The sequence below is a fragment of the Salvelinus namaycush genome, chromosome 40 (genome assembly GCF_016432855.1).
Source record: "Salvelinus namaycush isolate Seneca chromosome 40, SaNama_1.0, whole genome shotgun sequence".
Lineage (NCBI taxonomy): Eukaryota > Metazoa > Chordata > Actinopteri > Salmoniformes > Salmonidae > Salvelinus > Salvelinus namaycush.
Window position 1 is genome coordinate 8,796,268 of NC_052346.1, and position 23,098 is coordinate 8,819,365.

At 43.3% G+C, this 23,098-nt stretch overlaps 2 protein-coding genes across 4 annotated transcripts; one reads left to right on the forward strand and one right to left on the reverse strand.

Moving 5' to 3' along the window:
- Positions 1 to 2,717: 2,717 nt before the first annotated feature.
- LOC120033426 (oxysterol-binding protein-related protein 11-like) lies at positions 2,718 to 13,233 on the reverse strand. 3 transcript variants are annotated; one of them, XM_038979783.1, is made up of 13 exons: positions 13,050 to 13,232; positions 12,060 to 12,128; positions 11,559 to 11,734; positions 11,014 to 11,093; positions 9,836 to 10,036; positions 9,265 to 9,466; positions 7,975 to 8,117; positions 7,505 to 7,639; positions 6,336 to 6,813; positions 5,994 to 6,180; positions 5,416 to 5,598; positions 5,076 to 5,229; positions 2,718 to 4,689 (listed from the first exon to the last, which is right to left on the reverse strand). In XM_038979783.1, the coding sequence occupies exons 1-13, from the start codon at positions 13,160 to 13,162 to the stop codon at positions 4,633 to 4,635; spliced, it is 2,178 nt and encodes a 725-aa protein (XP_038835711.1). In that variant the 5' UTR covers positions 13,163 to 13,232; the 3' UTR covers positions 2,718 to 4,632. The 3 variants fall into 3 exon arrangements, with proteins under 3 accessions (XP_038835711.1, XP_038835712.1, XP_038835713.1); XM_038979784.1 differs by having other exon boundaries at positions 12,476 to 13,232; XM_038979785.1 differs by lacking the exons at positions 2,718 to 4,689; positions 5,076 to 5,229 and having other exon boundaries at positions 5,563 to 5,671; positions 13,050 to 13,233.
- Positions 13,207 to 18,081, forward strand: LOC120033428 (glycerol-3-phosphate dehydrogenase 1-like protein). Its single transcript, XM_038979786.1, has 8 exons — positions 13,207 to 13,449; positions 13,729 to 13,906; positions 15,551 to 15,691; positions 15,977 to 16,115; positions 16,227 to 16,339; positions 16,564 to 16,797; positions 16,984 to 17,090; positions 17,494 to 18,081. Exons 1-8 carry the CDS (start codon positions 13,409 to 13,411, stop codon positions 17,588 to 17,590), a joined length of 1,050 nt encoding a protein of 349 aa, XP_038835714.1. The 5' UTR covers positions 13,207 to 13,408; the 3' UTR covers positions 17,591 to 18,081.
- The last annotated feature ends 5,017 nt before the right edge of the window (positions 18,082 to 23,098 follow it).

The following is a 23,098-nucleotide window of genomic DNA, read 5'->3' on the forward strand; positions in this document are numbered from 1 at the left end:
TTTATTCAATTATTTTATGATCAGTTTTCATATGCACTTAAAATAGTCGGTACCCTTTTATTTAAATTATTATTTTGTATTTTATTTCTCAGGATAGTTCCTGATTACACTAAAGAGGGGTTTTAGTCTCTCTTACTACAAGAACCCTTGGTTTGGTCTTGAACATAATTTTCAGTTGAGTTTCATTTCAAAGCCGGATAACGTCTAGCTCAAAGTTTATGGAATAAGCTATTTTCACTTTAAATTGACTTAAATGGTGCAGATCTCGGTTTAAAAAAAAAATCTATTTTTAAAAAACACTCACAATGACTAACTGGTATTGTCATGCAATCATTTCCATGGCAATGTAGAATGTTCATTCAAATGATGTTAACTGCTGTGGCTCATGCAAAGTGTGCTGTATTCACTAAAGCCTTGCTCCCATTGATCAATTTTTTTAGCAACACAGCCAGCTTAAATTCTTCCACTAAATGTTCCATAAACCAGGCTGGACCTGTCTTAATTAAGTCCATTTAAAGACATGCACCGGCACTTTGACTGTCTTTTTTAAACCTCCCACTTTTGACTGGATGTTTAAATGTTTACCTCATACATGCATCATCTGATCATAATGACTTTTTTACCTCAATAAACCACTAAATCTGAAGTTTTAAAGCAACTGTTTTTCTGGATGCTGTGCTGCACCATTTTCCCTACATTTTCCCCCACGTGGGCCAACCCCTAGCAATTTGAGTTCTAGCCAATGAGCTTCAGCCCCTCGCCATTTGAGACAGTGACAGCTAGAGAGCAAAGGTGTGGTACACATGTGACATAGTATGCAATTTTCGGGGACCACTTTTGGCTCGTGAGCACTACTGTCAGAACTACTGGTTAAGAAGTGTACAAAAGTACAGGAGAATCTCTTTAATCAGAACTGTAACAAAAGACACAGGATACAAAAGGTAAGTACCATAGGTTGCAATTATAAAAGCAGTCCAATTCTGATATTTTTTTCACTAATCGAATCAGCTCTGAAAAATATCTGATGTGATTGGTCAGAAGACCAATTGGTGGAAAAGGTATCAATTGGCTGCCTGTGTAAACACAACCATATTGGGGTTCTACTAAGCTAACGTATTGAATTGTTTTAAGAGGGTCATACCAAGGATCACTTACCTATTTGATTTGAAATTTTAGGTATAAAAAAAGTATACTTTTTTGGGGGGATGAAACATTGAATTTGGCCTTACTGCTATTATCTCATAGAAATGCATTGAATAACAGATTCATACATGGAAAAACAGTCAAAAAATAAATCAAGGAAGTTTGTTTTGAAATGTCTGTCCTATATCAGGGATATAAGAAGTATTCTGATTTTTTGGGGGAACATATTTAACCCCTTAGGCACTAAACTTTTTCCATAAATGTTTTTAACCTGGTACCAGGCTACCTTCAGACGAGGCTCGTGGGCGTCCTAGAGTGATTGGTCATCCAAAATTCCATGACCGTCACAGCCCTATCGAATATTAATGCCCGTTACGTTTAGTTAGGTAGCGCCAGTCGGCTGTACCAAACTGGAGTTTTTCTCCATCTTTTTAAATATTGAGCTAACATGCACTTTTACTTCCATGACTGATCAAAAACTAAAATGTTCTTATGCTCTCTCTCTCTCTGCAGCAGACATACAGTATATTGAGCATTATGCTTGGAACATCGAATCACAATACATATCGTATCGGCACCTAAGAATCGTGAGAAACCTGAATTCCATAATCTGACTACGCATATGAGGGAAATCATATTGCTGCTTTAGTAGTAGCAGATCTTTGAGTGCATGTGAGGATAAGCGATACACCATTATGCGGTCAGGATTGTTGTAAACGTTTCACGAATTGTTCCAATCTGAACTGGCATGTGAGACCGAGGGGAGAAACCACATTCTACCATAACTGTTGCACAGCTTTCACAATTGTCTATTATTTGACATTGCATATGGAAATTCACAGGATAAATCTTACACGCGTCTGTCATGCTTTAGTGCCAGAAGTACATTGAATAGTAAGAGAATACCCACTGAGAAAAAAACATGCTACAAAGCAATGCCTAAGAGGACACGTGGAAAGAATGCACAGAAACATGAATGTGCCCTGTATGGGGGAAGGGCATCAAACAAGTTTGAGAGGCACATTTTGTAACTTCCACCTGTGAGTGGTGATGACAGTTCTTGGGCGATGAGGATATGACTGGCTGTTTGTAAGACTACCAATATTGTTTATAGTTTAACTTTCAATGTGAACACCGCCAGACAATCGCTGCACAAGTGGGCTCCTATCAAAGCTTGGTGGAGGGATAACCTCAATATCTTAATCTGTCCTGTATCAATAAACTCATTCACATCTTTTTCCTCCCTACCACACTTTAGCAGTGGTTCATTCTGATTTAGAACAAAAATATTTGAACGTGTGCTTCTTTTCATGAGGGATTTGAACTTCTGCCCAACCTAAACTGTTAGCCATGTAAGGCAAACACACAAAATGTAAAGAAAGTTAGCTTCTCTGTATTGATTGTGGCTCACTACACACCCATTTGAAGAGTATTGAGATGCACCCGTTGTCAGCAAGGAATCCACTTTAAAATACTGAGCAGTTCCATGATGTAAGTAATACACGGTCAATAAGGAAAATGTATCGGGTTACCAAATATTACTGTTGTATGAGCAGTTATTGAGGAAAAAAACGATACTCAATTGATAGGCAATTTATTTAATCAGTCATTACCACACATATCTTAAGTCTACAAGGAGTCATGTTTCCTTCAATGTCAGTGCATTTCACAGGTCAGCAAGACAAACGAGTAATATTCCAAACAACCAAGTCAACGTGTATAACACCATTCAGGGGTCTGTGCTTCTAACATGTCTTTCAAAACAGGAAAGAACGCAACAAATACCCCAAAAACTCATATTTACATACGATTGCATCATTCATAGCGGTGACGGGGAAACAAACAGGGCTGGATTACAGAACTGGCACGCAGGGCATATGCCCCGGGGTTGCTTCCCCTTGGAGGTCAGGGCTCCCCAGATATCATATGTAGAATTGCCCAAAATGAGCTTTAAAAATGGCAAAATGTTCTCAGGCCAAAATGTGTAGAATAGCAGTATGAAACCGCTATAAATTAGCTGACTTCCAAATGCAGTAATCCAGCCCTGGGGAGGTATGCTATCATCTTGGACTGGAAGAAGCACATAGGAAGAGATTGCTTAAGGCACCATGACGTGGAGAGAGTAGGTTATAAATGCAGAGTTAAAATCACATCCCATGCTTCAAGCAGGTCTTCTCTTTGCATTCTACCTATCAAAAAGGGGTTGGGGGAACCTTTCCAGGCTGATATTGACTGCATTAGTGTTCATGAGGGGAATGAGAATTTGAGAACCGTAGCTTTTGAAAAAAAACACCACGAGGGCACAATCTCATTCAAAACCAACAAATAAGGTGACGATATTAGTTATATTCTGTTCTCAAAATCAGAACAGACTGACTGAGATATCCAGGAGATTAACATTCATTCTTAAACAGAAAAATAAAACATTTGTTTTGCATATGAAAACAAATTAATTTGGTTAAAAGCTTTAATAACAAAACATTAAATTGTGGAATTCAGGCATAGTAACCAGAGTATAATACTTGCAGTACACACACACAAAAAAAAAAAGATATTGCTCATCGTGCATTCCATTTTCCAAAATTCCTCAAGCAAGGAAGGAGGACTATATCCCTTTGGGACTGTGAAAGAAATTATTGTTACTTTATCAAACAAATGCATTCACTTTGGGGGCCTAAATCATTAAAATACTATCTGTATCATGCCAAGCCTTGTCAATCATTCTGAACGATGGAATCATCCAAATGGAGACTTCTGAGCAAAACCAAAGGAGTAATGTCATTCATTACCTACAGTATGAATTCAGGAACATTGTCCCCATTTTAAAGTTGTTCATTGTAGTGACAGGTTGTGTGCGTCTTATTCAAGCTGTGTCATTAGGCACCAAACGGAATTAAACTCACTGAAACAGGGAGGGACTATGCACTTATCCAATAAGAACTCATTTTCCATTGTAATGCGTTTTAAAACATTCTGTCACATGCCCTAATGAACATGACCCGGGCCTTGCCAATTATGTCCCAAAGTATGGCTATCCAGTTCACACCATCGAATGTCAATTGTGTACTTTGAAAGATGCACTTCGATTCTCAGTCTCGTGTGCGACATCACTGTAAAACAAAGCTCCCTCTGCTGAATCGTGATTCTTGAACACTTTAAACAATCCAAACGAGCGCGGCGTCATACGATTGTTAAGGCGGCGTAAATGGAGTACCTTTTATCTGTACACGGAGAAATGTCCTCATTCAGAGTGGATTATACAAAAAGTGATCAGTACAAAAGCCTGTACAGCGAGCGTGAGATGAAACTATATAGCCTGTCGTCACGTTACAGGGCTTCCCCAATACTTTTGCATCCGTATGCATGTAAGTGGAGGTCGCGCTTTACCTCGACCGTTTAGGAAATAACCCCACACACACAAACCAAAAGAGAGCGTCAGTCTCGTGGCTACGCCCGTTATCGATGATGGGATCTCGCTGACCGGTAGGACTAAGTTTTCAGAGTGGGTGTTTTCCACAGTGGTTTGTGATACATCCAGCCTTCGCCCTAGCACAGAGAGAAGACAATAGAAAACATGACAATAAATTAATAAAGTACAATCTGTCAGATTTCCTGCTCCTCAATTGTCATTTCAACCTATAAATGTCTGACAGAAGAGAATCCATTATAAATATCCATAACAAAATCCATTTATTCCTGAATATAAACTGTAAATGCCTCATTAGATATCATGTGTTCATTATCCTTGCATTCTTCTCGGAAATGTGGGTGCCAAAATTTCTGACCGCTTAACGAAATAATAGAACGTTTCCTGAAGAAAATGTGTGCTTGCTTCAGCTGTACAAAAGCATGTCTGTCCAAAGCTCCCCCAGGTCTTGCTGAAGCAAGCACGCTAAATATGAAAAGGTTTGTCAAGATGATGTCCTACGTACCTCGCTTTCAAAATATCTGGTCCTCCATGGGGTCTCGGTCTCAGTGCGGTGTCTCTCCTCGGTCCTCTGTCTCTCCTCCAGGATCCTCTTGTACTCCGTGGCCTTCTCAATGTCCTTCTGACGCAGCGACTCAGTCACGTGCTGCCACAGGCGCCTAAAAAAAACAGAGTGATCTATTTGTATCATGACTATTAATGGGACAAGGCACAATAAAATCAGCGCCAGAATTAACTAAACATTTGATTATATAGTCCTTATCTATGCCACAACCTCACCTGAAAGCATTGAAAACAAATCTGAGCATATTAATGCAAATATGAATTCACTTTTTTTGTCTAACCTTGATTCAGTTGGTCCTTGCTTGTCGTTGGGGCGCACCCGCTTCTTGGTGACGGGCAGCTTGGTGACGTCCACCATGCGCGTGTCGCCATTCTGGTAGCTGAACTCCAGCACGCCGTTCCACTCGCCCTGCACGCGGCACACCACGGCGTTGGTGGCGTTGTGCTTTACCTCCGCCGTCACCCTGCGTGAGGTGCCACGAGAGCAGAAGGACACATGGCCAACGATATCAACCAATCACAGCCTCTCCACGCAAACTATGCAAAACAATTTGAGGTCATTTCAATCCAAAGAGTTGTGGCTTTTGTAAATTATTCAAGCACACTAACTCAATATCAATTAATCTTTCTTTAGCCAGGATAATCCACTCCTCAGTCACTGTGTTCCAGGGAGTCCTAGGATCCATAAAATGTTTATTGTTTAAATCTAAAAACACACAGTAACATAACATGGAAATAACTACATGAAGCTGTAATGGCACAGGGACACAAACCTAACCAAAAGCCAATGCAACAATTCAATGACAGCATTAGAAATTCCTCTGCAGGTGTGTGTGCACGCTCTGTGAGGGGCACTCACTTGTGCAGTTTGCCTCCGTAGAAGGGCTTGGTCTGGAAGGTGATGACTGCGGAGTATCCCGACTTGGTGCAGTTCACATTTACCTTTCCCCCCAATTCCACCCAGGGCACGGTAAGGATGGAGCGGGCGTAGGCACAGGGCAGCGTGAACATGTACTCCTCGTCATGCTCCAGCAGGTACAGGCAGCCTACACATACAGATTACAATATGGTTTATATCCCGTTAGCATTAGACAGATGCATATTACAGACCATGTTTAGCCAGGGGTTTAGCACCAACCACTCTGGTGCTAGCATGCACAGACGGTGCAATAATCGATACCCCGTCTCTGGCCGGCCTTACCTTCCCCGATCATGGACACCCCGATGGACATGCCCATGAACTTGCTCTTGGTCCACACGTGGGTGTTGACGCACATCTGCCTCTCGAGGCACTCGGCATAGAAGCCCGACACGGGCGGGTGGTGGGACACCTGCTCAGCCACGAAGCGCAACTGGTAACTGCCGTCCTCCCCCTCGGTGGTGGGGCTTCCCTGGGGAGGAGAGGAGAGCGAGGGGGCATCCTTGGCCGGTTCCCCGGACCTGGGCACCTTCCAGGAGCAGTGGAAGCTCTCGCCGATGATGGGGTTGTAGGGCTTCTTGGCGATGGCGTCCTTGCGGCCTTCGTGGAAGGAGGTGAGGTAGTACTCGACGAAGCGCACCATGCGCTCCTCGGGCCCTTGGCCGTCTGTGATGGCTACGAACAGGTCCGGGTGGGACATGAAGTCAGCGTACATCTCTAGCAAGGAGCGCTTCTCCAGGATGAAGGTGGGCAGCACCACCTGAGGAGACAGAACTATTTATGACCTTTATTAAAGCAGGTGAGTTATTGGGAACTGTTCAATAACCTAGTGTGTGATCTATAATGACATGTAGCTAATGAGGTAAAGATGATTTTAAAGAAAGCTTCAATTTGAGGTCATTGAGAACACATTCTCTTTTTATGACTTGACTAACCACCATCCAACACCCAACAGGCTTTGAGCCTACACTAGCTGCTGCTAACCATGGGAAACTGAATTTCACTGAAGTAGAGCTGGGACGATAACCGAAAATGATCAACACCGATCACTAAGCGCAGGAATTTTGTAACCTATAATAGAGAAATGTGAAGTTTGAAACAAAATAAGTTTGCTTATATGGAGGATTGTTAATGGGGAAACTGATGGCTAAAACTAACGAACTAGTAGTATTAGTTTAAAAGATAATACCAATAAAAACTGGTGCACATTAACTTTAAAATGTATCATTCTATTTATTGTTAACGCATCAATTCATCACCCAGCTCCACTATGAAGTCAACAAGAAGAATGAAATGACAAACCGAAAAACTCCAGTAATGCAGTCCTTTACATTAGCCAATCAGAGGACGGGAAACAAGATACTACTATGGTCTGTCTAGCTGGGCCTTGGTCCAGCCCGATGTATGTTTCAGGCTGTGTCCGGGGGGGAGCTTTGTGGAACTCGACCTACCCGCGTGAGGTCCATCCCCAGCTTGAGCTGCGAGAGCAGGTGTAGGACGACACTGCGCTCCTCCTCCACCGCCACCAGTTCCTCCTCCTTTTCCGTGAAGGCGTCCTCCACCTCGTCCTCCCCGTCAATCTCCTCCTGGCAGGGGATACAATATTTACTTTGAGAACAACAAAAGTTGTGGCTTGCATCTTGAAAAACAGTCAAGCTGAAGCGCCAACAGTAAAAAGCCATGGTAAAGTGATTTACTTTACCATCCTCCTCATCTGACCATGGACACATTGTTACATAGACAAAATTATCATTGGAAACATTGACATTTATTTAATGAAAAGTACTGAAGTCAAACTGTCCTGTCCAAAGAGATACACCTACATCACTTTTCACATCGCCCTATACAGCCTCAGGTCAGTACAGTTTGGCTCGATAGTGTGAAGAGCCCTTTTGGGTCTCGTAATGTTCCGTGTCCTTACCCCAGAGAAACTGCAGGGCTCCGTGGCACTCAGCTCCAGGAGGCCGCCCTCCAGCAGCCCTCCCTCGGTGCTGAAGCTGTCCAAGGGCCCGCCGTTCTTCAGGATGTCCGGCAGCTTGGGCTCCAGCCACTCGATGGTGGGCCCTGTAACAATTGACACAGCGGCGGCCGCAGCGGCCTTCAGCTCAGAGGTACTCATGCTAGGCTACAAGGCTACACTACGAGGTCCCTTAACTACCGGACCAAAACAACTAGGTCGTATGCAGCAACCATTCAAAAAACACCCAGGCTGGCTAGATGGGGTGGCTGGCTGGCTTATTCCTCTGACAGTTCCCCAGGACCACAGGATGGAGATGTTAACCCGATCCCCGGTGAGTATCGAGATACGTTTCATGCCCCGCCAACAGGAAACATCCTCGCCTGATTGGTGGGTTAGCATTAGCGCCACATAGGGTATTTCTATGGGTGTTTGGGTGGGAGGCGAGGCCCATTCAAATTAGCATGGCCCACACAATCCTTGACAACTTTTCCTGATTGGCTCGTCCCCAGGTTCCGTCCTGTTCGTGGGCCTAATGAAATATGGATGCCAGGTAACAAGATCTTACGATCTCCTACGTCAAACTGGGAACTTGTGACGGATTTTCCCTGTTTCACAATGTCTGGTTGGCTCTGTCAAAAGAAATGGCAAAAGAAATCGTAGCAGCCATACTACTTTTGCTAAGTCTCTTGGCTGTCAGTATGGTGCTGTGTGAGCAAAATGGAAGAAGGGTGGTTAATTGGGAGAGCTGGTATTACTCAGTTACCCAATGAGAGATCTGGTTACAACCCTAAATAGCCGGTAAGAATAAGTACCGCTCCTTCATAAATTATTGAAAATAATTCCACTGTCGGCTTTCGGAGTACATCTGGACTGGGAGGGTCTACATGTGCAATTCCCTGATTTGTGAGGTAGAATTGTGCAAGCACATGGGTGTCTAGTACATGTTGCATACAAACTAAGGACGACTAAAACCATTCTTGGAAACAAAACACCTTTAATCCATGTAGACTTCCATGGCTAACTCTGAGCAAGGGGGCAAAGAAAAGGTAACTTACAGTTTCTACCTTGCTCTCTTAACCGGCATCTAGAAGGCAAATCTGAGAAAGCCTGACAATAAAGATCTAAAACTAACAGGGCATGCACACAGATCCCCTTCTTTTCATTGGAGTTCATCCATAAATTAACACTCATTACTGTCACCAGTAGTGACCTACTCCCCCTCCCTTCCAGGCCCCCAGCGGTCGCCCTCACCTCCCAGGGAGCTCCTCTGGCGGGCCAGCTGCTGCAGCTGCAGGATGTGCAGGCAATCGTTGAGGCAGTTCATGGTGGCCATGGAGGTGGCCTTGAGCATCAGCAGGTCCTGGTCCAGCGGGGAGAGGGGGCCCACGGCCGGGGGCAGGCCCTCGATGGTCTGGATCAGGTCTCGGTGCTGGCCCTGGGCCTGGGTCATCATCTGGGAGTAAGAAGAGCGGAAGGAACCAGAGTGAGTTGATACAGATGTAAAAATGAGCTAACCGTATCCGTCATTAGATTAAAACAAGAAGTCCCTGTAACCTAGTCCTAGATGAAGTCTTCATAAAACGACAAAAAAAGCTGGGTAAAAAGACTAAGATAATACCCTCTAAGACAAAATAAACTTCTAATAAGGCAGAAGAGATATTCTTCTCTCTACCACCGGCGATTCCTGTTGAGACGCAAAGTTATTAAAAAAACATTGATGGAAAATAAATACAAAACACGGAGAAAAAACTTCAAGCTATGCTAAACCCCCATTCTATTTTGGTTCATGAGGTAATAGCTACCGTCCCTATCCCCAGCCTACCTCTCTGGCGTCAAGCAGATGGTCGGGCAGCAGGGACCTCTTGGAGGAGTACAGCGAGGAGCCCTTGTGGAGCTGAGTCATGCTGAAGAAGGAGGCAGCGTTCTGGTTCTGGAGCTGGCTAGGCCTGCGCTGGGACAGGGGCGAGCTGGCGCTCCCCTGAGACGCCATGGAGTAGCTGCGAGACTTGGGCGGAGGGTTACTCTGGACAAAGACAGAACAAATTTGTCATACAGTGCATCTCATCTGTGATAGGATGTTGGGAAAAGTATATTTTGATCATTGGCGCTTGTGGAATGTAAGTAAAGTTACCCCTAGACGCTGATATTGGGTCAGTTTAGCATTTCCCCCACTAATGGTTACAGCATAGAGATAGAGGACTCATCTTTGTATCTGTGCCATTATAGTGTGTGTGACAGCATGGGCAGTGACATTGAGGCTTAGTCCATTGTCTTCTTCAGCTGATTGCGCCCAACTTATAGGAATCCCCACCAGCTGACTACTTTCAAAATGGTGGAAGCCCACAATGGACATGTCCATGTTAAAACAAGTTATATCAATGATGAGTCCTCTCTCTATTAGTTACAGTTAGGATCGTGGGAAGAGGATCCTAGATCTGTACCTAGGTGAATTTTAACCTACGGAGCCATCTTGTTTGTGACTATTTGTGTGGCCTTATGGTGTCATGTCAATGTGCAATGTAAATGTTGATTGTCTTCAACTCAAGTGCTTAAGATGCGAGACGAATTAAGGCCAATAATGTGAAGTACTGAATCAAGATGTTATTGTTACGCCACAATTTATCCAAGAATAGAGTTAGCATCATTCTTGTGGTTTGTCACATTCTGTCTTAACAGTATTTCAATGGAAAGTGTACATCTGTTAGGAAGGAAATCCCACTGAGTAATGCTGACTCACTGACTTCAGCCAGGAAAGTAAGATCAAATTATAATTTTTTTAAGGAAGTGTCCATGGACACGATGGACACGATCAATGGGATTGCATAACAAAACGAGCTAGTAGAGTGTTTGGATCAAGGGAAAACATTGTTGTGAGTGAGAAAGAGCTTGTGATGAGGAGTGCGTGTGCCTGTCTGTGTACGCATGCAACTGTGTGTATATATGCAAGTATATGCGTCTGCGAAAGTGGGTGTGTGTCAGATGAAAAGCCCTTGCCTTTACCTTCCCCATGGCCTCAGTGTGGTGTTGCGTGCAGATCTGCAGCCGGCTCACCCAATGCTGTCTCTCTTTGGCATCCGTGGCTGGGAGACACAACACCACCACAGGGTCACATTCATTAGTGCACACCGTTGCAAAATGTTTTTCAACTGAAAATGAGTTTCCTATTGGATATGTTCAGTTAGTGCATCCCTGTTTCAGTCGGTTTTCTTTAGTTTGTTGCCTGAACAGTGAGAGCTCATTACAGTGCAGCCGAGTGAATCTCTGCATGGATCAATAACGACAACGTTATCCCTCTCCGACCGAGGACAACGTTTTACATGCTGTCTCCCCTTCCTAAAGTCTTGGTCCAAAAGTCTGACAGTGACTATATGTGTATCTTGCCTGTCCAACAACTGACTGATGCATTGAGGATATAATAACATTGTGCTGAAATGCAAACCATAGATGTCCTGTAGTAGACAACTCATACAGCATGACACTCTTGTAGGAGTTGTTGTAGCTGTTGTGATTGGTGAGTGTGAGAGACAATAGTGAGTGTGTTTTACCTCGGAGCTTGTATTGTTCCCCACTTATGGCATTGACCGTGAAGGTGTGGGAGTCCTCGTCGCTGGGGGATATGACCGCCCCTGCCAAGGGGAGTGTCCCGCGAGGTTTCTGGGGCCTGGACTGCTCATTGACAAAGTACTCCAACAACCCTGCCTCATTGTTGAGGACAAAGAACCTGCATGAAGAGCAGAACGTTCAATCAAAAGATTTACATTTGAGTAATTTAGCAGACGCTCTTATACAGAGCGACTTACATGAGAAATTAGGGTTGAGTGCCTTGCTCAAGGGCATATACAGATTTTTCATCTAGTCAGCTCAGGGATTCGAACTAGTGACCTTTTGGTTACTGGCCCAATGTCCTTGAGCTGAAGATGCTTGTTGGCAAAACATTGAATCTATTCAATAGTATGTGTAGTTGATTTGTTCATATTGTAAATACCTTTACTAAATGCACATAGCACTGGTTAATCAATGTTCTTCAACCTGGGCTGCCCACTCACCTATATTGCCATCCTGTTACCAGGTTGGTGTATTTCATCAGGTAACCATCAATATTTTCCATGTGGTCACTGAACAGAGCAGAGATTGAGAAAATGATTGACAGTTAGCAAAAAAGCTAGTTATGCTACAATAACAGCAGTGGGTTGGCAAAGTTCAACTCCCAATGAACCTCTGATTCAACTCTGGCTAGCCTGTTAACTAATAGCTAAGTCAGTAAGCTCAGCTAGAAAAGCTAGAAACCAAAGCTGGCCAGCCAGCTAACATTTGACCAATTAATTATAGTTACCAACTGAAGACGTGTGTTGCACTGCCTATTAGCCAAACACATCACTGCAGCTAACTAGGTTAGCACGATTGGTTAGCCAGATATGGCTAAACAAGAGAATTAGCCTAGCTAGCTAGACAGTCATCATACCTGTACTGCCAGCCTTTAGAACTCCCTCTCCCAGAACTACCAGGCGTCCCTTTCTGGGGAAAGACATCCAGTTTCCCTTCACTGTCCGATATTCGTATTGCCGTGGCGGTTTCCCCTTGCATAGTCATAGCCAACGTTATAGCTAGCTAACAAGCTACAAACCTTGCCAGAAACGCTAGCTAGCTGGCTAGCTAGCTTGAGAGCTAGCCACACATCAAACGCTAGTCTGATTTGCTAACTTGAAGGCCTTGCTCACAGATGGATTTCTTCTGTTTATGGCTTAACAAAACACATAGGTTTTCAATGAACGATAGCTATCTAAACAACTGATTAAGTAATCCATCACAACATATTCTTATAAAAACAGTGGCGTGCTAGGTTGTTAGCTTGGTGTTTACATGATCCAAATCGCTGCTAACAGGCTTCACGATGACGCGACACGGTACTGAAGTCATGTGATTCAATTCCATGAAAGGACTTCCGCACTGGCAAAAAAAAAGGGGAATATTTTGCCATACAAAGTTAGTCGAAATTCTACAAATGCAACCTATCTTCAAATATATCCTGCACATACCCCATCGAGCTACCGCCAGCATATATTCCAGTCATGTTGCATGACAGAGTGAGAATTTTGTTTCTCCTCCGAGCTCTGCACATCGAGAAAACTATAGAACTTTCTCCACGCATTAATGTCTCTCCATACTTGTCATGACAGGTTCGCCGTGGTGGCACACCCAGAATAACCCTACTGTTATCTAACATGTACAAACCTTTCCCTTCTTTTATAAACAGGTTAAAAAAAGGGCGGTGTGCTAAAACAGAATGTGCTGCCCACACGACAATGGCGTATAAGGAAGTTATGGTTATAAACACGGCATTTTACTGAGCTGTTAACACTGTTAAAGAAATCGTGCCTGCTACTCTACCTTAAAAATGCCTGCTAAGAAAGTGTGCATCGTTGGATCTGGAAACTGGTATATTTATGCGCTTTCTCTATTTGCATGTGCCTGCATTCGACAACATTATATCATCATTAATTCCACTGATTGAGTCATAATGTAGCCAACTAAGTGCTGATATTAGGTTAAATGTACAACTTGCGTGTAGTTTCATAGAATATCAAACATAGAAGTTTGATTTACATTCAAGACATTCCGTGTACTGTAATAATCTGGTTATCGTACCCCCAGGATATATTTAGCATGTTCATTTTGCGACTGGGATTTTGAAAATATGTTTTCATCATCTCCTAGGGGCTCAGCGATAGCCAAAATCGTCGGTCACAATGCAAAGGGATCCAACAGGTTTGACCCCATTGTCAACATGTGGGTGTTTGAAGAGATGATCGATGGCAAAAAGTTAACAGAAATCATCAACACAGAGCATGAGAACGTCAAATACCTACCGGGTCACAAGCTTCCCAAAAATGTGGTTAGTGTTTTGTTTAATATGAGATTTTTTGCCTCAAGATTACAAATCATTGAGTTGGGCAATAGATCTGGATTTAACATTATCTCCTATCTCCGGACATGCTTTGTGGTTGTGTAAAAGGACACACACAGATAAGATGAGTGAAGTTTGACCTATACAGAGCTAACAACATATCCGTCTGGGTTGTTCTCAAGAACCCAAGGCATTAACAAGGCATTCTGCCTTATCACTAGGGTTCTCAGCTATAAGCACCGTTTACCGGTGGGCCCATGTACACTACAATCCCATCTCTTTGTTTTAAAGTTTAGAAAACGCCAATAATCATTGCTTGCAATGCGGTTTTTGAAACATAGGATTATCATTCATATCAGCGAGAAATAATCTTTCAAATATAAAAGATAACACTTACTGTATCAGGTTTGCACAGAACCATAGGACTGTGTGTATGCATAGTATGGGATCAATATCATGCCAAATGTGTTCCTCCAGACCACAAACTACACTTCCTTTCCAGTTACGCTGACACACAGGTATTTAAGCACGCTAGATAGCTAATTAGCACAGGTGGTCTTCTCTGCCTTCCATCAGTCTTCCTTAATAAAGTGCTTGTAACATGGCCATGTGGGAACACAAACCCTAACCGTATAAAATAGTGCTGGAGTAAGAAATCTATACAGTTGCATATCAGGATACTATTTTTGACAATATATCATGTAGTTTTGAAAATATTGCAATATGATTTTTTTTGCTAGTTGTCTGTAGCTAAACCAAAACTCCAGTACTTTTCCTTCATAGCTTGTTCTCTATCTTTAAAAAAAAAATAGGGAGCCAATTTGTTTTCAGCACTTTTATTCCCATGACTGATCAAGACTTGTTTTCTCATGTTCTTGCTTGTCCTCTGCAGCTATGGTGAACAGTTTGGAACATTGAATCGCAATACAATCACAGTGTCGAATCGCAATACATAGAAATGTGAGAATCGCAATACATATCGTATTGGCACCTAAATATTGTGATAATATGGTATTGTGAGGTCCCTGGAAATTCCCAGACATACTATAAAGGTGTGTAGGAATTTAGACTTTAGGTTTTTGGGTAATTATTTCTCGCTGCTATAAAATATATGTCCCTTATATTTTCCAAACCAATAGTGATGCATGTTAACGTTCAGAACGAGCATCGGGGCTCTTAACAAAACTCCCCCAGCCAGAATATACCTTCAGGAATAGATGCTAAAGGTATTTGGCATTCTTTGAATGGCCTACCAGTCTGACATACCTTGCTTTCCACTGTGTCAAAACTTAATGTATGTATTATTGTAGCCATCCGCCCCTTATGTCAACTCCATGTAACAAAATAACATCACATAACATCTTGTAATCACAGGAGGTTGGTGGCACCTTGATTGGGGAGGACAGGATCGTGGTAATGGCTGGAGCGGGAAAAATGGAAGGGCATCAAACACATGGTCTCTACATGTTTGATGCCATTGCATTCGCCCCGTTCCAGCCATTATTATGAGCAGTCCTCCCCTCAACAGCCTCCACTGCGTAATGTAGATTCATGATAAATGCTACTACACAGTAGCATCCATCATGAATAGTACAATGTATCATGCTATCTTTTCCCGCTCCAATTTACCAGGTTGCTGTTCCAGAAATCACAGAAGCGGTGAAAGGGGCCAGCATACTGATCTTTGTCATTCCACATCAGTTCATTGGGAGGCTATGTGATCAGATGAAACCTCATATTACACAGGGAACCATTGGGATATCCCTCATCAAAGTAATGCCATTTACCTCTTTTTCACACCAGCTCTCACTTAGAAAAAACATTGCTAAAATCTATAAAACAATTTAAGTCTGACTTTACTCTGGCTTCATATCGTGCTCAGGGAAAGTCTCAGCTGTAAGAATTTATCATCATGGCTATGATTTTACACTCATTATGTAATAGCAGCCTAGTCAAAAAAAATGCAGCCACCCAAATGCTGGTAACTAGGGTTATATGTTACAAAATGAGTGATTGAAGGCAGCCTAAGATCTCTTTTCTGCCCTGGTCCTTATTCAGGGCATCGATGAAGGCCCAGAGGGCTTGAAGCTCATCTCTGACATCATCCGTGAGAAACTGGAAATTGAGGTTAGCGTCCTGATGGGGGCCAACATTGCCAACGAAGTGGCTGATGAGAAGTTCTGTGAGACCACAATTGGTAAGACATTTTTAGATCATTTTATCTAGACTATTGCTGTAATGTTTAGTGTGTTGCAACTCCCACGGATGCAGTTATGTGTACCTTGACTTTCTATCACTACCTAAACAGGAGCTAAGAACGAAGCAAACGGACATATCTTTAAAGAGCTGCTGCAGACTCCCAACTTCAGGATCACCGTGGTGCAGGAGAGTGACACAGTAGAACTCTGTGGGGCTCTCAAGGTACAATTTACATTTAAACTCAAAGAGAACAACTTTTGCTACATATAGCTACATCGTTAACGTAACTTACACAGAAGGCCTATGTTTCGCTGCACTGTACCTCTGTTTTATTTGCTCACATTGTCAAATAATTTGTTACAAACCATGATTCATAATATTGCTAGAAAAAGAGTAGAGAACTGCACATACCACTTATGGTTCCTTTCCCACTTTCTCCTTCCCAGAATATTGTAGCGGTGGGCGCTGGGTTCTGTGACGGTCTGGGCTTTGGGGACAACACCAAGGCTGCTGTGATCCGGCTGGGGCTGATGGAGATGATCGCCTTCACCAAGCTGTTCTGTAAGGGCCAGGTGTCCTCCGTGACCTTCCTGGAGAGCTGTGGGGTCGCCGACTTGATCACCACCTGCTACGGGGGGCGCAACCGCAAGGTGGCCGAGGCCTTCGCCAAGACGTCCAAGGTGACATATCTAGACAAATACGACTCAAGGATGTGACTCTGCTGTGACCAGTACAACTTCCACCTGTTTTGTCTGGTTGATAACAGTTAAGATATTAATATCCATCACTTCAAGAAACCCATGGAATGTTTGTGTGTGTATACATGCTTTAAGTAAAGTAACTAGCTATGTTGCATACTTCTCCAGTCTATTGAAGAGCTAGAGGCTGAGATGCTCAATGGCCAGAAGCTGCAAGGCCCACAAACCTCGGCTGAGGTGTTCAAAATTCTCAAGAAGAGAGACATGATCAACAAGTGAGTACAAACTCTTTCACCTTAAAGTGAGACTCAGCGCTATGACTTTGCTTGCTCTCACACAGTCACACAGAGTATCTGCGCCTGTGCACGTGTCCGCTTCACGCTGCTACAACATGATGACTATGGGACCAAAATAGTGAAGACGTTTAGCCTCGTGCTTTAACGCTCTTGCGGAAATTGGCCCGATGTTTTTGTTTACTTCGCGCATCGCTGAGCCTACTTTTAATACATTTAGTGACCTGAAAATGTTCCTCCTATATTCCTCTACTCATTCACTACATACATTTTCATAAAATTAGCTGCAAATAGGAACTGAAGCTCTCCTCAACATATGTGTGAGTGCTGCTAATGGAACCACCTCTTGCTGCATTGAGATTTAGTGCAATGTTTTGTCTTGTAGGTTTCCGTTGTTTGCCTCTGTGTACCAGATCTGCTTTGAGGGCAAAGCTGTGCAGGAGTTTATCACATGTCTGCAGAGCCACCCTGAACATATGTGATCACTCTGGAACCTGCAGCCACGGAACCTGCAGCTCCTCCAATGGTGTAGAGTGAAGTTGCCCCTAGATGCTGATCTTGTCAGTTTTGCATTCCCCTATGGTTAGGTTGGGATTGGAGAGGGGAAGCTGATCCTAGATCTGTATCTATAGGGAAACTTCACCCCGGAGCCACTTCCAATAGCACCATCATACCATCAGAGGGCAGCAGTGCTGCATAAATGCTCATTATAATACTGTAACTATATAAAAATGTAACTGTAACCACTAAATATTCCTTATCATTTGATACTAAGTCTGAAGAAGCACTACTTAACGTGCTTTGTCGCATATTCATATGTTTTGTGTTTTGATTGTGTATCAGCTTATCAACTAAAGCACTTGACAAATGTTAAGTAATCATTCTTGGTTACAAAACATTTTCAATTCATTTGACATTTTTACAATTTGTGGAACAAATATTCTCAAAATAATAATTTTGATTGAAAAACAAATGTATTGTGATTGTTTTGTTTCACTTCATCTTGTCACATGGGGGCACGCTTACTCTAGCTGCAAAGAAATGGATGTCACTTGCTCTTTAACTTTGAAAGCCTTTCAGAGGATAACAGTGAACAATTACATATTTGAAATAGTTAAGATGAGGGAGGAATAACAAAGAACAAAGATACGTTTATTTGATTGCCTAATGTTGTCCGTGCGCATGTTTTGAAAGATTATATTTATTTAAATTAGATGTTCCCCTGATGAAATTAGGATTGCTTATGTTTAACTGATTGATCAGCTTTTAATAACAATTACATTTATCTAGTTCTTGCCTTCACTTCAAAGATGTCCGACTTATCCTAGAGAACACAGATGTAAATGTAGCACAGATATCCCACAAACCCTATTCCCTGGAGTCTTCTGTGACACAACCATATCAGACCCAGGATTAAAGGACAATCGTGGCCCTTGTCTCTCCGTCTCTTCTGGCCGTATCACAGCGAGAAGAACAGAGGCTTAGTGGGATAGCGAGTAATCAGCTAGGCCTTTGAATGTCCCATCAGATCAGAGGGACCTTGATGCTTCCATCCATCCCTCCACGCTTCCACCTTGTCAGTAGCCACGACGTGTCTTGCCACGGTTCACTCTTTCCTGGGTAACCTGATGAGGAGGAGGCCTCTTTTCTGGTTGACAGCTCCACAGACCGGGCTGCCCCAGATCCCACACATCCCTGGACATCAAAGAGCCCAACGGCAGGGAGCCATGGAGATGGCAGAAGCCCAGGTTGAGGCACCCTGTCCTCCCCAGTTTCCCGTGGGACATGGGGCCCCAGGAGAGGACTTGTGTGGGGTCTTCCAGCAGGTTAGGCTCCCCTCATCTCCCTTCACCTCCAACTGAACTGTCATCAGTGTTTTGATGTGAGAGCCTTGTGCAGGTTGAGGCCCTGATCCTCTGTCACAAAGAGAAGAGGTGCACATTCAGTCCTGGGCCTGAAAGAGCAGCTTAATCACCATGGTAACTGCACTGAGTCCAACCAGTCCCTACACAACACTGTCACGTTGTGAGAGAGAGAGTGAGTCTTGGACTTAGGAGGTCGAAAGTGAGCAAAACAGAGTGTGAGGTCCGGATACTTCATGGTTGAGATATCACTGAGTCTGCATACTGCTGACAAATACATCTATTATCCAATTATAACAGAACAAGTTGACAGTGTGACTGACTGGGGTTCAAACTTGGCTCTGCTGGCTGACACAAGACTGTGTTAGCCTGCTGAGCTAAAGCCTAGGCATTAGCTTGAGGAACTAACACAAGTTGTCAAGTCTCAGGCAAGGTTACTCATTTATCCAGTGCGGTTCTGAACCACCTCTGTTACAGCATCAACAAATCAACGCTGTCATTGCATGAGGATTAATTCAACACTTTGCAATATTGAGTTACAACAAATAGTGTTCGCTGTGATTTACTGCGTGTAATGAGGTGGGGTGAGTTATTCACAGTTGCTTGATCACACCTGTGTCTCACATGGATGGTTCTGTCAGTGTTCCTCCTCCAAATGTTTCCCCCAGGCCTTGCAAGCTCTATATGGGCCCCAACCACCTGGCTCTCACAACCTTAGATTTATAACAGTCGTATAATTCTTGCTCTGTGTGAAATCCCACACAGACTTTTGCAGAGGTTGATGGTTTTAAGTCCTCCCTTCTCTCAGTCTAGTTCTGTGTGAAATCCCATGCAGACTAGAATATCTGGCTGGGTAAGCTATATGACCTGTGTCAAAAAGGATGTATTTTCTTTCAAATACTTGATTATTTCACTTGTACTTCATCGAACACAGTGCGAAGGAAGCAAAGGAGTAGGGCAAACCTGCACCCTATATTTGAAATGTATGCACGCATGACTGTAAGTTGCTTTGGATAAAAGCGTCTGCTAAATGGCATATATTGATATATTATATACTGGGTGGTTAGAGCCCTGAATGCTGATTGGCTGACAGCTGTGGTATATCAGACTGTATACCACGGGTATGACAAACATTTATTTTTACTGCTCTAATTATATTGATAACCAGTTTATAATAGCAATAAGGCATCTCAGGGGTTTGTGGTATATACCACGGCTAAAGGCTGTGCGATGTGTCGTGCCTAAGAACAGCCCTTAGCCGTTGTATATTGGCCATATACAGTTGAAGTCGGAAGTGTACATATACCTTAGCCAAATACATTTAAACTCAGTTTTTCACAATTCCTGACATTTAATCCGAGTAAAAACACCAGAGCTGGTGTAACTGAGTCAGGTTTGTAGTCTTCCTTGCTCGAACACGCTTTTTCAGTCCTGCCTCACATTTTCTATATGATTGAGGTCAGGGCTTTGTGATGGCCACTCAAATACCTTGACTTTGTTGTCCTTAAGCCATTTTGCAACAACTTTGGAAGTATGCTTGGGGTCATTGTCCATATGGAAGACACATTTGCGACCAAGCTTTAACTTCCTGACTGATGTCTTGAAATGTTGCTTTAATATATCCACATAATTTTCCTCCCTCATGATGCCATCTATTTTGTGAAGTGCACCAGTCCCTCCTGCAGCAAAGCACCCCCACAACATGATGCTGCCACCCCCGTGCTTCACAGTTGGGATGGTGTTCTTCGGCTTGCTAGCCTCCCCCTTTTTCCTCCAAACATAACGATGGTCATTATGGCCAAACAGTTCTATTTTCGTTTCATCAGACCAGAGGACATTTCTCCAAAAAGTACGATCTTTGTCCCCATGTGCAGTTGCAAACCGTAGTCTGGCTTTTTTATGTTGGTTTTGGAGCAGTGGCTTCGTCCTTGCTGAGCGGCCTTTCAGGTTATGTCGATATCGGACTCGTTTTACTGTGGATATAGACACTTTTGTACCTGTTTCCTCCAGCATCTTCACAAGGTCCTTTGCTGCTGTTCTGGGATTAATTTGCACTTTTCGCACCAAGTACGTTCATCTCTAGGAGACAGAACACATCTCCTTCCTGAGCGGTATGCCGGCTGCGTGGTCCCATGGTGTTTATACTTGTGTACTATTGTTTGTACAGATGAACGTGGTTCCTTCAGACGTTTGGAAATTCCTGCCAAGGATGAACCAGACTTATGGAGGTCTACAATTTTTTTCTGAGGTCTTGGCTGATTTCTTTTGATTTTCCCATGATGTCAAGCTAAGAGGCACTGAGTTTGAAGGTATGCCTTGAAATACATCCACAGGTACACCTCCAATTGACTCAAATGATGTCAATTAGCCTAACAGAAGCTTCTAACGCCATGACATAATTTTATAGAATTTTCCAAGCTGTTAAATGGCACAGTCAACTTAGTGTATGTAAACTTCTGACCCACTGGAATTGTGATACAGTGAATTATAAGTGAAATAATCTGTCTGTAAATAATTGTTGGAAAAATGACTTGTCATGCACAAGATAGATGTCCTAACCGACTTGCCAAAACTATAGTTTGTTAACAAGACATTTGTGGAGTGGTTGAAAAACGAGTTTTAATGACTCCAACCTAAGTGTATGTAAACTTCCGACTTCAACTGTACCACACCCCTCATGCCTTACTGCTTGATTATGGTATTACTGTACCTGGCATTTCAGATAGGCTCAATTAAACGCTCAAAGTATTTGAAAGAAAACAAACACTAGTTGAATCCAGGTCTGCTATACCCAGTTTGTCTGTTTTTCAGAATATGATCAGTGATGCTGAATGTCAAAGGGTGGGGGAGAGGGGGAAGCAACGGCCCATCCTACATCCTCTCTGTACACACACAGCTAATTACAGGGCCTGCTCTCCTCAGCTGTCACTGACACAGTCTCTTTACATGTCAATGCCAGCCGAATGGGCCCTCATCATCAGCGCTCCCTCCCTGTCCCAGGGCCCTCATAGGAAAATAAAACAGACAAAAAATGCCTTGTCCTCGCCCCAGCTGCCAGTCTCACAGGGCAAACATGGCACAATGGCGCAGGGCACTGAGGCTCAGTCACAGGGCACACACACACACCCCTCTCTCCACCCTGCCCTACCCTTCAGCTGCACCCACCCTATCCTACTCCATTCACAGGGGCATAACGTAGTCTTTCTGGGGGCCTCTCATCACGCCACGCCCCACAACCGCCCTCCTTTGTGTTGGTCTAGCACTCTGAGGAAATGATCAAGTACAAGGAGTGGGTGTGTATTTGTAGCGGGAACTTGTGTGTTTTTTTTGTCTACCATTTGCCATTTGTGGAAGGGGAGGTAGGGCCTTGGCTAGGAGCCCGGCTGTGGTGTGGTGGTGTTGGCTGCATATAAACATCGAGGGTGAACACAGGCACATTTGTTTAGGCCTCCTCCCCCCTCACCTCAGGCAGCCTTGGGAGGAACAGTTGACAATTCCTAACCACACTAGCCTGGACTGCATACCCATCCACACACTGGGGATAGACAAGGCCAGTTGTGGACTGGAGGAAGAAAGGAAGTTTACCTGAAGACTGGACAAAAGAGGCAATATAAAAATAATATAAAAAGTAAGTTGACTTTTACTGTTGATTTGTTGACTTTGATATAGTTTCAAAAAGAAATGCATGACTTATCACTCAAAATGACAGTGGATTGTCTCTAAAAAAGCAGCGAGGGCAGAGTTGTATAGCTTGGTAATGTTTTTATTCCACATTTTGTGCGTTGGTTCACCGGCATCTCTGTTCATCTCCTGGGAAGCAAGAGTTGCTAGAATCAGTGAGCTTAACATTTCAGGATGTGGACAATTTATTTATCTATAAATTCCCTTTGTAGCTCACGAATGTTGATGGCCATATAAAGGGCCTCTCTTCGAGCTGCTGATGTGAAATGGGACATTGCTTTATTCCCAGTGGGACTGCTAATAACATGGCTTGGACATTCCAACATGTCATTGTAGCATGGGGCGATGCATGAATCCACTTAGTGTTCCTCTGAGCAAAAACATTTCAGTAAACACAGAATCTATGTCCCAAATGGAACCCTTTTCCCTGTATTGCAGTACTTTTAA